General features: G+C 40.7%; 1 protein-coding gene across 6 annotated transcripts; it reads left to right on the top strand.

Moving 5' to 3' along the window:
* Positions 1 to 2,231: 2,231 nt before the first annotated feature.
* abhd2b (abhydrolase domain containing 2, acylglycerol lipase b) lies at positions 2,232 to 12,615 on the top strand. Of its 6 annotated transcripts, none has more exons than XM_086209533.1 (11): positions 2,232 to 2,278; positions 3,218 to 3,293; positions 4,176 to 4,406; positions 5,581 to 5,756; positions 6,070 to 6,237; positions 6,486 to 6,669; positions 6,923 to 7,015; positions 7,709 to 7,810; positions 7,893 to 7,962; positions 8,504 to 8,588; positions 10,105 to 12,615. In XM_086209533.1, the coding sequence occupies exons 3-11, from the start codon at positions 4,195 to 4,197 to the stop codon at positions 10,410 to 10,412; spliced, it is 1,398 nt and encodes a 465-aa protein (XP_086065659.1). In that variant the 5' UTR covers positions 2,232 to 2,278; positions 3,218 to 3,293; positions 4,176 to 4,194; the 3' UTR covers positions 10,413 to 12,615. The 6 variants fall into 6 exon arrangements, with proteins under 6 accessions (XP_086065659.1, XP_086065658.1, XP_086065662.1 ...); XM_086209532.1 differs by lacking the exon at positions 2,232 to 2,278 and adding an exon at positions 2,807 to 2,895; XM_086209536.1 differs by lacking the exon at positions 2,232 to 2,278 and adding an exon at positions 2,807 to 2,895 and having other exon boundaries at positions 4,156 to 4,406.
* Positions 12,616 to 12,634: the final 19 nt, after the last annotated feature.

Raw genomic sequence — 12,634 nt, 5'->3', positions numbered from 1 at the left:
CAGAAAAAGAAATAATATACCAGCAGAAATATTCTAAGATGAACTGTACGTGCTTTGATTGGCAGGGTAGAATTTACCCCTCTGTAGCCTAGTAACAAGCCAAAGTGATTTAAATGCAGCTTAAACGACGATCTCATGCTTGGCGACTGGCTCAAACATAAATGAGGAAGGCTGCTACTCTTTGATGGTCTGTTCTGATCACATCTACATGTTTCTTGCTTTTCTAATGCGTGCTTGTCAAGGAAATACTGGTAGGAATGATGGTACAGTCTTGATTCAGTGCTAAGCGAAAGTCGCATAGCTTATTCTCACAAGCTGAACAAAAAAAAAAACCCTCCTCACCCCAGATGACCTTTTCACATCAAAGCTGAATCTCACACCAAGCAGCTACAGCAAGCTCCTCCGATACCCTCTCTCATTAGTTTGATGACTGGGGGAAAGAGAGTGTGATTAAACTGTATTATGGGAAATGAAGGACTTCTTGACTTCAGCTGATGAGGTGTGGAACAGAGAAAATGTGTGGTAAAATACATCAGCTCTGTCTTCAGTTTGATTCATACGACAAGTAAATGCAAACATAAAAAGCGCTTCTTTGTGACTCTAGAATGCCGTACGAGCCGGGCACAAACATTAGAGCTTGAGGCTATTGGCGACTGATGGCTGACAGCAGCTACAGCGACAAAACGACGGCCAAACTTCCCAAAAATGTCATTGTACAACCAGCCAAGTGTATAATCCACGTCTTATTTTTCCGGCTGTATGCTCAGTAATCCACAAACGTTGAGATTTGAGGTAAAAACGAATGAACCGATACTTATAATATGAAAAAGGACAATATCTGTCAGCACCAATGGATTATAATTGTGCATCCCTGAATATGTGAGATTTTAACCTTGGCATTTTCCTTGCTATCAAATTCAACCAGAAATGGGGTATAATGTCATGAAATAAATTATATCTTTTGCCTCTGAATTCCCAAAAGTAATATAAAATTGGGGGAAATGAAGTTTCCTCAAAAGGTATAACACAGACTTTAGAGATAATATATACTTGATGCTTTATAAATGATAAAACCAGATGACATAGTTGATGTAGAAACAGCCCAGGGGTTAAAAACTGTTGGATGACCCAACGAAACACAGCGCCACCCCAAAGTGTTCAACTCTTTTGTTTTGCATGTAACTAAATTGATTGTGAATGTGTTTCACGAATTTTAAGATAATCTCTAGCTAGATAATCTCTGTTCAGATTATCTTGTAGATTCATGTCATACCTCAAACATGAACACTTGCGGAAAAAAGAACCCTACACATTTATGTTTAGTATAACCCAACATCAAAGGCCTGCTGTATGTGATTCCCCATCGCCCCTTATTCCTGCTTTACCAGTGCAGCATGGAAACCATGAGAACAGACAATCATGTGCTCTGTAGGCTGGTTGACGTGAAACAGACATCAAATGCGGTGAGGCTTGAAGGATGGCAGCGTCCTCTGATGTTCCTCGTCTGTCAGACAAAGCTTCTTCTCATGACTGACCTTCGCAGGGTCCCAGCCAGAGGATGGACTTAATTATTACAAAAATGATGGATCAGATGTAAATTTAATGAGACACAAACTTGTTTGATCCTAATCCTCGAAGTGGAGTGAAACATAAGCCTATAAACTCAAACCCTGAGAAAATGCCATACACTTAAAAGGAATACCACGCCGTGTTGGCTCGTCATATACATAGTGTGCATGAAGGAATTTTCACTTCTGTCTTCCAAGTAAAGCCTAGATGAATAAATCTGTAAAAAAAAATGCACGAATCTCATCCAGCCCCCTTTCACTTCTGCCTCCCATCTGGAAATAAGAATCCTTCTCACCAAAAACATCATAGAAAAAGAAGTGAAAATGACTGCGAGGCAGAGTTTACATTGCTGTGGCTTCAAGCCACACATCAACTAAAGCCACACGTTGACATCTACAGTGCATTCAGCCGTTTTTCTTCCCATCATTCATTTACATTGTTCCAAACAGAATGTAATGTAATGTAATAGAATATTGGTTCAAATATTTCACTATTTTACTATAACACCCCCCCCCCCCACCCCCCGAGATTTGAACTTACTCTTTTGAGGGGGTACAAGACTGTGAGAAACTGAACCAAAGCAAGAGAGAAATCTGATATTGAGCATCGCTTATCATCAGTCCCACTGATGGATGGCGCCTTCTAGTGGTTACAATACTCCAATAAAGACTGGGCGGATCTCCACAAACTGTAAAGGCACTCAACTTTGGTAAGAATGGCACTTTACAACTTATGAAAAGCAACCATCAAAAACTGAGTGACGGATGGATAGAACGGCTAAGTAGATCGAGTACATACGTACAACTGTGAATTATTGTGGGAGTTTACGTTTACATTTCTAGCTACGGTGGAAGGCCATATAACAGTTTGCGATGGCTTTGTGACCACATTATAATATGCTAACAAAAGTGGTCAATAGTTTGGGCTTATAAAACCGCAGTTGGCAATGAATTAAACTCCAGTTTGGTTCTGGGAAGTAGGAAGCTCCACCTGTTTATCATGCTGCCTTTCGGGCTATCGGATGTCCTGAATTTACAACTGAACCATGTGAGTCTGAGTGAGCCGCAAACAAAAAAAATAGAGTTATAAACTCATAAATTACTGTAATATTTTTATGTGAAGATATTTAAAAGCTAAATTTGTTATATTTTTTATTGTTTAGTCATATTCACCGCTAGTATTCTCAGAAGTCGGAGGTTTGTGTGGTTAGTGAATGCGTCCTGACTCATTGCGGGTGGGTTGATCAGCCCGGTTGTAAACAGACGACAGAAGGACTGAAGTCTGGGTGGTTTCGACCAGACCCCGGACAGAGATCATAAAACAATGGTAGGACCGGAAACATATCCGTATACTTTATTTAAGCGTGTGCGTAGCAACTTTATGTAGAATCCGCTTTGGGAGTGTTTGTAGAACCTTCCCAGTGAACAGTTTTAACCGAGTGAAAAAAACAGAAGAGTGAGCTGAGACATGCTACTTGATGTAATTGAAACCAACTGAAGAAAAGTTTTTGATTTATTCTGTTTTACTGAGCTCTCCTACTTCTTCCACTTATTTCCGGGTTATGTAATTGATAATTGGATACTTTAATATATTGGTTTAATTCAGGCGTTAAGTTTCTAAAAGTTTAAGTTTCTATCCTGTTTCCCAGGACTGAGCGAACTTCTTAAACAGGATCTAAAGTGAGAAGGAGGGACAGAAACATTCCATCAAACTGTGACAACAAGGTGGGTTCAAAGATGGAAAGAAATATCTCCCTTGCTTAAAATTCTAAATTAAATATTCGAATGATTGCGGGTTTTTAGGAAGTAACATTTATACGACCAGACCGTAACTAACTACACAAGGGATTCCTCAGGGCCCAATCTAAGGGCCATTGCTCTTTGGTCTATACATTAGCAACCTGTCTGAAAGTTGCGCAGGTGCTGGTGTCAGCTTTATGCAAATGAGACAATATCTGCGTTGGCTTAAGTATTGAGGGAGCTAATTGTGATATAATCTTTGCATATAAACAAGGTGTATCAGTGCCTCTTGAGCTGTAAATGAAATGACTGTTTCCAAGTTTTTTTTCCCCATTATAAACCAACCAGCAAAATCAATAAATAAATAAAAATCAAGATCAGCAGGAGCACAAGTGTTGGTTTTAAAATCGTATACCTTTTGGAGGTTTGGAGATTTTTTTATCTGTATGTAACCCTCAAGTGACTGACAAGACACAGTATTTATAATAATGTGCTGCAGCTACTCTGTTCCATTCAACAGGATACAACTCAAAGTCTGACGAATAATTTAAGTAAGAAAATTGTATGGGAAGTGTACAGGTTCTTGATAACGCTCATTTTTAGGGTATGTATTTTTCGCTCCAGAGTGTCTTTAAGGAATTCACCCAATAGTCATACTTTCCTTGCTCTGTCCTTCTCCCACCAGTGTTGACATGTGGCCAGCCAGATTTTCTATGTACAGATAAGAATAAGTCCAGATGAGAGAGTAGCATACTTTATGTTTATGATAGATATATTTATCTATTTCAACATTTATCAGCCATCGCTTTTGAAAAATCAAAGTTATCTGACTATTTAAGCTTCTCAGGCAAATTAATGTGTGTATAGATCGTGTTTCGTCTCCACAATGGCAACCCTGGAGGAGAGCGACATCCGCACCTTCGGCTCGGAGCTGCCAGCCATGTTTGATAGCATGAAGCTGGCAGCGGTGGCTACTGTCCTTTACATCATCGTCCGCTGTCTGAACCTGAAGAGTCCCACAGCACCACCAGAGATCACCCACCAAGACACACCCCTCACCCGCTACCTGCTCAAATCCTGCCCAATGCTGACCAAAGAGTGAGTGTTTATTTGTATCTTTTCCTGCTTAGTAAGACTTTATGATGACACAGAGACACATGAATGAAGTGGATCTGGTAAAAACACAAGGTTGGTGATTCAGACCTTACCTTAGTGTTGACCCACGACTTTGACTCAGTTGGTTCCCTTTTTTAGTGAATGTCAGAAGGATCTAGCAGGTGAAACGCAGGCTAAAGCAGAACTATTATGAAGTGTTATAGACATCTCAACATTTTGTTCAACAGAAATAAATGTGACAGTAAATACCTCACTCAGAGATATTTGTGTGTCTTAAAAATAGTGTTTCCTCACAGGAGGCTCAATGAGACTGCAGAGGCTGTCGTGAACGTTAGATGTCATCAGGCCAAATGCAGAAGAGGCCCAAAGCTAGTTGACACGTTTAAGTCACTTATACGTGGGGCATTTATTCACTGCAAAATGTGAGCTTTGTACTTCTAAAAATGTATTTACATTTCAAAACATCATAACTGTGGTGTTCATGGATTGAGATGATCTCGCTTAACAAACTCATGTCAGTTAAAATGTGAAAATCCTGTTGACTTTTGGCCGATGCTAAATTCCAAGTTGGCCTACCTTGGTCATGCCTGCATTGCTTTATTTTCATTGCCCCACTATTAAAAACCAGTCATTACCATTTCCATGAAACATGAATTTAAACCACTTCCAGGCACTGAAGGAAAAGCCAACTCATCTTATTTGAGTCATGAATGTTTTTATAGACTTTGACGGCAGTTCATCTACCAGTTGTGACTATTTTGTGTCTGTACTAAAATGGCTGACTAACAGAAAGTACTTAGCCACATTTCCACCCCTAGAACCATGCAGCTAGCATGACTATGGCTAAGTCATTCATGAGGAATCTGGGTTCAAGCTCAGTGGTACAGTCTGTCTCAGTTTACTGAACTAGTCAGTTACACTGGGTCCTGTAGTGTCTGACTCCTCCACTGTGTTAGGGTTATACTGTCCCCTGTGAATGGAAGCAAATGTAAAGTCCTATCAAGGATATTTTGACAAACCTGGGTGGAGGAGTGTGTGTGTGTAAGTGTGAGAGAGAATCAGTGGTCTGTTAATCTTTCCCTACAATGTGCTGAGACCTCTTCATATTAGATGTTACAGCTGTGTTATGTAACATGAGGCTCACCCGTCTCCTTAGATACATTCCTCCCTTGCTGTGGGGGAAGAGTGGTCATCTCCAGACGGCTCTTTACGGCAAGATGGGACGTGTCAGTACGCCAACGCCCCGTGGGGTCCGCAAGTTTCTCCCAATGCAAGACGGGGCCACAGCAACCTTTGACCTTTTTGAGGCACTTGGAGACCACAGCACAGGAGGTCAGAAGTAGCCTTTAAAACATTCAAAGCAGCAGGGTTTTTTTTCCCTGCTTTACTGATTGTTGTTTTGTTACACTGCAAAAGTTATTGTGGCTTCCCCACTTAGATACATGGACTTGTTTTGATTGTAACAAGCAGCTCATACGATACATAAGCAGAAGGACTGTTAATCAACTCCCCAATGGGAGAATACATTGGAGCAGCTTATTAAATCAACACTACTTCACATGGCATCCTTTTTCACACCCACAAATGACTGTGTGTGTGTGTATATGAACCTAAATTCCCTTTTGTGTGTCTGTGTGTGTGTCAGATGACATTACCATGGTAATCTGCCCTGGGATTGGTAACCATAGTGAGAAGAACTACATTCGGACCTTTGTGGATCACTCCCAGAGGCAGGGCTACCGCTGCGCTGTCCTCAACCACCTTGGTGCCCTGCCCGACATGGAGCTCACTTCCCCACGAATGTTCACCTATGGTGAGGGCACACACAAGGCGGTCTGCCACTCAAGAATAATTTAATGATTGTACGTTGTGGTTCAGACCATGATGCTGAACTTTAGGTGATTCCAGGACATAATCTAAATAACTGTAGCAGATATGTCATCCAAAATTGTCAACTGTTGTCATGTTTCAAGTGTTGTATGAAGAAACAAAGAAGGAAGAATATCAGATTGGCACCGGCAGCATCAGAACTTGCTTTGTGTATCTCTCTCTCTTGCTCAGGTTGTACTTGGGAATTTGCAGCCATGGTGAACAACATCAAGGGAGCTCTCCCCCAGACAAAGCTGGTGGTTGTGGGCTTCAGTCTTGGAGGAAATATTGTATGTAAGTTCCTTGGTGAGAAACGATCCAACCAGGACCGAGTGCTGTGTGCTGTCAGCGTCTGCCAGGGTTACAGTGCCCTCAGGTTGGTTTATGACAAATAAACAAGTTTATCTAGAACAAGCATTGTTTTTAAGGTCATTCCCATTCTGATGAACACATTTTCTCAGTAAAGTAACACCTTGAGAGAATTTCTTCAGTTTTGGTACAAACATTTAATCGTTGGGGTTAAAGGTCACAGTGACCTGACAGAAGTTGATTTTTGTCTTGTGAACAAATGTGAAACTTTTTTTTTTTTTTTTTAATGTGTGTGTGTGTGTGTGCGTGTGTGTGTGTAGAGCCCAGGAAACATTCCTCCAGTGGGACCAGTGCCGGAGACTCTACAACTTTGTGTTGGCAGACAACATGAAGAAGCTCATCCTGTCACACAGGTGCAGAGACATACTCAACAGTTTCTACTGGGTCTATGTCGAACATGGGCGCACCACTGTGTAGTGTAAATAGTGCGAATGGCCATTATTTTTTTTCTTGTCGCATGACAACGGACTGCCAGGAATATATAATGTCAGAAACTCCAGAGAACTATTCGGTGGCGGGGAATGCTCTAAGCCAGGCGTGGCTGTTTTTTGTTTCAGAAGTTGCTGCCAGGGTGGTCTAAATCAGGATTGAGCCACTCTACCACAGGTTTCCACACTTTAGTCCAAATATGGTCATCTCTAATTATGAAAAAGCAAAAAAAAACAAAAAAGGGGACAATGTGGTGTCAAACTCTATAAATCCATCAAACTGGCTATGTTCGTTTCTTAATATATCATCTATGCAGACAACACAAAACCTGGGTTTTTTACTTTAAGAGGGATTTGTGGCTCCACTTTCATTGTTTTTTGTTTTTTTTGTTTTGGTTTTATACAAGGAGAAACAGTTTAGTCCGCCTGGTAAAGACAAGAAACAGTTCATTGATGTCAGTCAAATCCTGATTCAATCAAGCTCAAAGTTTAAGTACCATCAGGAGTTTTGACCCATTTTTGATTTTATGATCCAGTAACATCCCTGAAGGCTGTCACTGTTTTCCAGAGATTTAGTTTCCTATTCCCTCAAAATGCAATTATTGTTTCGTTCAATAGGACCAGTTTGCTCGGTATGAACTCCAGTAACATTGCTGATGCTGACCTGAACAGATTGTACGCAGCAACGTCCCTGATGCAGATCGATGACAGCATCATGAGGTGAAATCTTGACAGTTTGGGGTTTGCTCCAAGCTCTCGAGTAGATCTCTGTAACTCATTGTATTGCTTGATGTGCCTGCAGAAAATTCCATGGGTACAGCTCATTAAAGGACTATTATGAGAAGGAGAGCTGTGTACACTACATTCACAAAGTGAGTATCAAGTGTGTAGCGATTTACTACAGAAAACGTAAGAGGCGTGACCTATTGAATATTACCACTACTGGATTCACTGGTTTAAAAACTACTGATACGGTGGTTTTATTTTGTTTGATTGAGTTATAAGATAGCACAATGTTCTTTTTATCAGCAAATAAAAAAAAAAACTGACCAGCAAAAAAAGCCCCCACACACAATTTGACTTTGTTCTGGGTTAGGGTTTAAGTCAGCCATCAGTTTTCAGAGCTTTTCTACAGATTTGTGGCAAAGCAGCAGCATAGAGGATGCATTGAAACTGCCCGTAAAGCCACTCTGAAGGCGTCTCAGTTAACTGGAACTCAGATTTTAATTAACTCTGAACAGCTCTTGATGGTAGGACATTCAGAGCAGAACTAGAAAAATGTAGATTGGTGCATCTTTTGTTTTGAACGCATCCATAAGCTTTGGCATCATACTTCTCATCCTAGTTAAAGCAACAAAGTATAACCAGCATCTGCAGGTGCATCATTTAACCAGGCGGTGTTTTGTCTCTCAGGTCACTGTGCCTCTCCTCCTGTTAAACTCTTCAGATGACCCACTTGTGCATCAGTCTCTGCTCACCATTCCACGCATGCTCTCAGGTTTGTGCTAATAGATGCATTTATTATTGGCAGCCCAGCTGAGAGTATTAGCATCGTTCTGCTTCTTCTACGTGTTCAGCGTGAGGATTTTTATCATCCTGTTGTCCTCCACAAACCTCTGTTGTCTTATTCAACTCCTTCCATTTTAGCAACTGCTCTTTGAAAGACATATAAAGCCTCAAAATTCACAAATGAGGTATCTACTGATTCATTTTGTGCCATAGAAAATACGCCACGGAAAAGGAAAAAGACATGAAACTGAAAAAATGTTAAAAAAAAATACCTTTAGCTTGCGTTAACCCCAGAACTTTTTTCTCATATTTAACGAATGCCAATTTATTTCCGGAGTCTTCCCCGCGTTATTCCACCAATGCAACTATTTTATACTCTTGTAGTCATAATGTTCAGTTAGGCTAGTTTGCATTTTTTTCCCAACAGGATTTAAATGCCTTTGATGAGCTGCTTTTTCAGTAGGAAAACATAACCATGTGGATAATTTAACAATTCAGCTACTCTCCAGCGGATTGGTCAAAGTATTCTTCATGGGAAGATGAAATCTATCATGTGTTGGTAGAAAATCCTTCATCACTGTCTCGTGATCCGGAGCTAAATACGTTAAGCAAACCAACCCTGACTCTGCCGACCAGTCAGAAAGTAGGTCAAATGTAAAGCAGCATATAAGAAAACAGCGATGTGTATTTGTACTGCATATTTTGCATGTTTCCTACAGAGTGATGACAACTATACTAGTTAGCAGAGTGACAAAAGTCAAGTAAACTCAACATTTAAGCCCGAGTCTTAAATGTTGATAAAGTCTTGTCAGAGCAATCTGCTGAGCAGCGCCAAGCCCAGACAGTTCTGAATTTTTCAGGGACATGTGATCTGCCTGGGTGTTGGATTATATATAGGTGTTTGTGTGGCTGTGGATCTTGGCCATGGCTCGCTGTCTTGTTTTGCCTCAGTAGGTCACATGTCGTGACCACTGAGTGTGTAAATTAGTGTGTTTAATGACTGAGAGCTTGACAAGTGTAATCCTAAACTCTTTCTCTACTTGTGGGAAACATTGGCTGGACAGTTAGGAGAGATATTGAGGGAAATTTAAATGAGAAGTTGAAACAGGGGCACAGGATTGAATCTGCATTCATAAGAACTTTATCTCACCCAGCAGCACAAAGAACACTAATCCATCCAGATTATCAAACAGGAGTTTCTATCAAGCCGTGTTACCGTGACAGTTTAAGACTGCCAATTTTGCTGTATAACAGGGAGCTCTGGTAACAGGACTTCTCCTGGCCAGATCATCTCCAAACTTCACGTTTCATGTTTGAGTCTCTGCAAGATCTACAGGCTGACTTTAAGTCATAGTGTCACAAATTATTGCAAGATGTAAGCTGGTTAAATGGAAACAAAGTCATTTGATTTACATCAAAATGAACTAGTGTATTTCATATGATGAAGATGAACTCTGTCTGTTCTTAGAAAAACTGTTTTCCACTTGTTCCGATTTTCTCATCAGAAAAGATGCCCAATGTGATATTTGCCCTCACCCAACATGGAGGTCACCTGGGCTTCTTCGAGGGAGCTGTGCTGTTTCCTCAGCCTCTCACCTGGATGGACAAAGTCTTAGTTGAGTATGCAGATGCTATCTGCCACTGGGAGAGGAACAGGACAGCTTGCCTGAAAAGCAGCTACCAGAACAAGAACGCTTCCCCACAGAGCAAAGAATTAACACACAAAGCAGTAGATCCAAACCCTGAACACACACTTGCACACACTTGGCCTTCTGTATCTGCTCTGTTTCAGTACCACTGGCCTTCGAGTTAAAGGAGGTCATCAGCTTTTGGAGGCAGGCAAGTGAAAGTAGGCTCAACAAATTCCTCCAAAGAGATTGAAATACCTGAGTGGGTGAAAACACTCCATATTGAATTGCTTCCTCCTCTTATGTAATGAGCTCTAACCTACACTCCAGTGTAACGTGAGCCTGCCCTCTGCTGTTTCTTGGCAGCTGTTACTGCTGTTGTTATCACATCAGAATGATGGATTTGTTTGTAAGACTTGCCTCAAAGTGGGTCACCAGTGCAATGAGAAAAACAAGTCTTTCGAAGGAATATTCCAACTCTTTGGGAAATATGATAATTTGACATCTTCCCCAGAGCCTAACAAGAAGATGGACTCTCCTAAGTGTGCCATTCAGGTGCTGAGACCCAAGGGAGTGGCTTATCACTAGTTAGCTTAGCACAATGAATGGCTGTGGATGGTAAGTGTTTGCATACCTCTTTCAAACATCATCAAATAGCAAAGGTTCAGGATCTTGATTTGTACAGAAATAATTGTCCCTTCCTGCAAAGTCAACCATGATTAGCGGTAGCACTTTCATCAGATACACGGATGCTAACACTTCCCATGCACCACCATTCATTTCCTAAGGTGAGAAGCAGCCAGCTGATCTGTGGGTTTCTCAGCTCTCTGACCTTCTTCTTGTCTGATTCTGGGCAGGACTGACAATCGGTGTAGTTCCCAAGAAATTGGTATGATCCTTTAAGAATATTGCTTTATTGTACTTTTTTTTCTTCTTTACTACTACTTCCTCAAATAGTTGCTACCAGCATATTAAAGTGCCTTAACATAAATTTGAGACACAATCATTGGACTCTAGCTTTGTGTGAATGGTTGAGCTCATCATGGGCATACTTTGTTTTAAAAGGCCTGATATTTTGATTTTTTTGGGGGGGGATTTTTTTTTTTACATGAAGAATTGTCTTTGATGTCACATTGTTTGTTTCCACTAACAGGATTTTGCCTACTAATTGCAGAAAGCAGTTCAGATTGTGTGATGTACATAGTGTCATCATTTCACACAAGTAAGACATCTTTTACTTTGCATTTCCATCGTGTGCAGTGGACCATCAACCTGCATTATTGTGGAGGCCTTCAGAATCTCTTTTAAAAGGTTTCAGAATGGCAAAAACACAGAAAAAAAAATTATTTCTTTTTCTATGTTTTCCTTCCAGTTAGTTTTGTGCTGTTTGAATGGAAATATGTGGTCTTCATACAAACTGACCACCAACTTGTTCCACTCCACGCATGGCTTCAATGAACGTCAAGACCGGCATGCAACAGCGGTTACGACTGCAATGCCTCCTGCTGTAAGATGAGGAGGGTCAGGTGGTTTAATTAACTTAATCCACGGCAGCAGCTCAAGGTGCTTTTCCACCACAGGAACTCTTTCCGCTTGCCAGGTGCCACAAACCAGAACCGAACCATAATCCGCCCTTTCACTTTCCATCAGTGTGTGGACTCCCAAGTTGATAATTAATGATTAAGCTACAACATCAAACATGCAATTTTTTGGGCATTCCAATTAGATGCTTGTTCATATCTAGTTGATCTTGTTTTGGTATGCTCAGAATTTATGACACGATCCAAGCTGTTGCAAAATTATTACATCTGGAGCAATCAGTCTTGCCTCGCCTTGCAGTTTTTCCAGGGCTGCTCAGAATTCCCTATCCGGCCTTAAAGAGGTGCAGTCCACCATAAAAAAGATCGGAGTTCCAATGATGAAAACTATGGTGGAGGGTCTGTTTGTGACTGATAGTGGTGATTTAGTTTCCTTTTCATTTTGTGGAAATGCCCTGCTTACAGTACTGCTATGCCGTATTTATTTACAGCGTTTTGGCCTATCTGAGGTATTTGATGTGGATTCAGATAGACTAAGATCATTTGCAACATCGCTCTGCTTTACATAGCTCAGGATCTTCACATTCATGTCTTATTCATTCAAAACTTTGAATCTTTAATCGTATAAAAGTGCTTAAATCTTCAATCTGCCCTTTAAGACCACAATGCTACCTGAAGCAGCCACTGTTGCAGGACTGCTGAGAGATTAACTTTATTTCTTGCACTTTACCGTCTTAATGCTGTAAATACTTGTACATATTAACTCGGGTATCTAACTGAATCCTAATTTGTTTTGATGTAAAATTATTTGAATTCACCCAGTAAAATAACAATAAAAAGCTTTCATTCACATTCGTCTCTTTGGTTGT

Source organism: Aulostomus chinensis, chromosome 7, assembly GCF_037954235.1.
Source record: "Aulostomus chinensis isolate RoL2024-O1b breed Wild chromosome 7, RoL_Achi_v1.0, whole genome shotgun sequence".
Lineage (NCBI taxonomy): Eukaryota > Metazoa > Chordata > Actinopteri > Syngnathiformes > Aulostomidae > Aulostomus > Aulostomus chinensis.
Note: the sequence above shows the minus strand (reverse complement) of the source record. Positions and strands in the feature narration are given on the sequence as shown.

Bases quoted from the DNA above. Each gene is read 5' to 3' on its own strand.
- abhd2b (XM_086209533.1), top strand. From the start codon at position 4,195: ATGGCAACCCTGGAGGAGAGCGACATCCGCACCTTCGGCTCGGAGCTG. The intron at 7,811-7,892 runs GTGAAATCTTGA...ATGTGCCTGCAG, and splicing joins ATCGATGACAGCATCATGAG to AAAATTCCATGGGTACAGCT. The intron at 7,963-8,503 runs GTGAGTATCAAG...TTTGTCTCTCAG, and splicing joins GTGTACACTACATTCACAAA to GTCACTGTGCCTCTCCTCCT.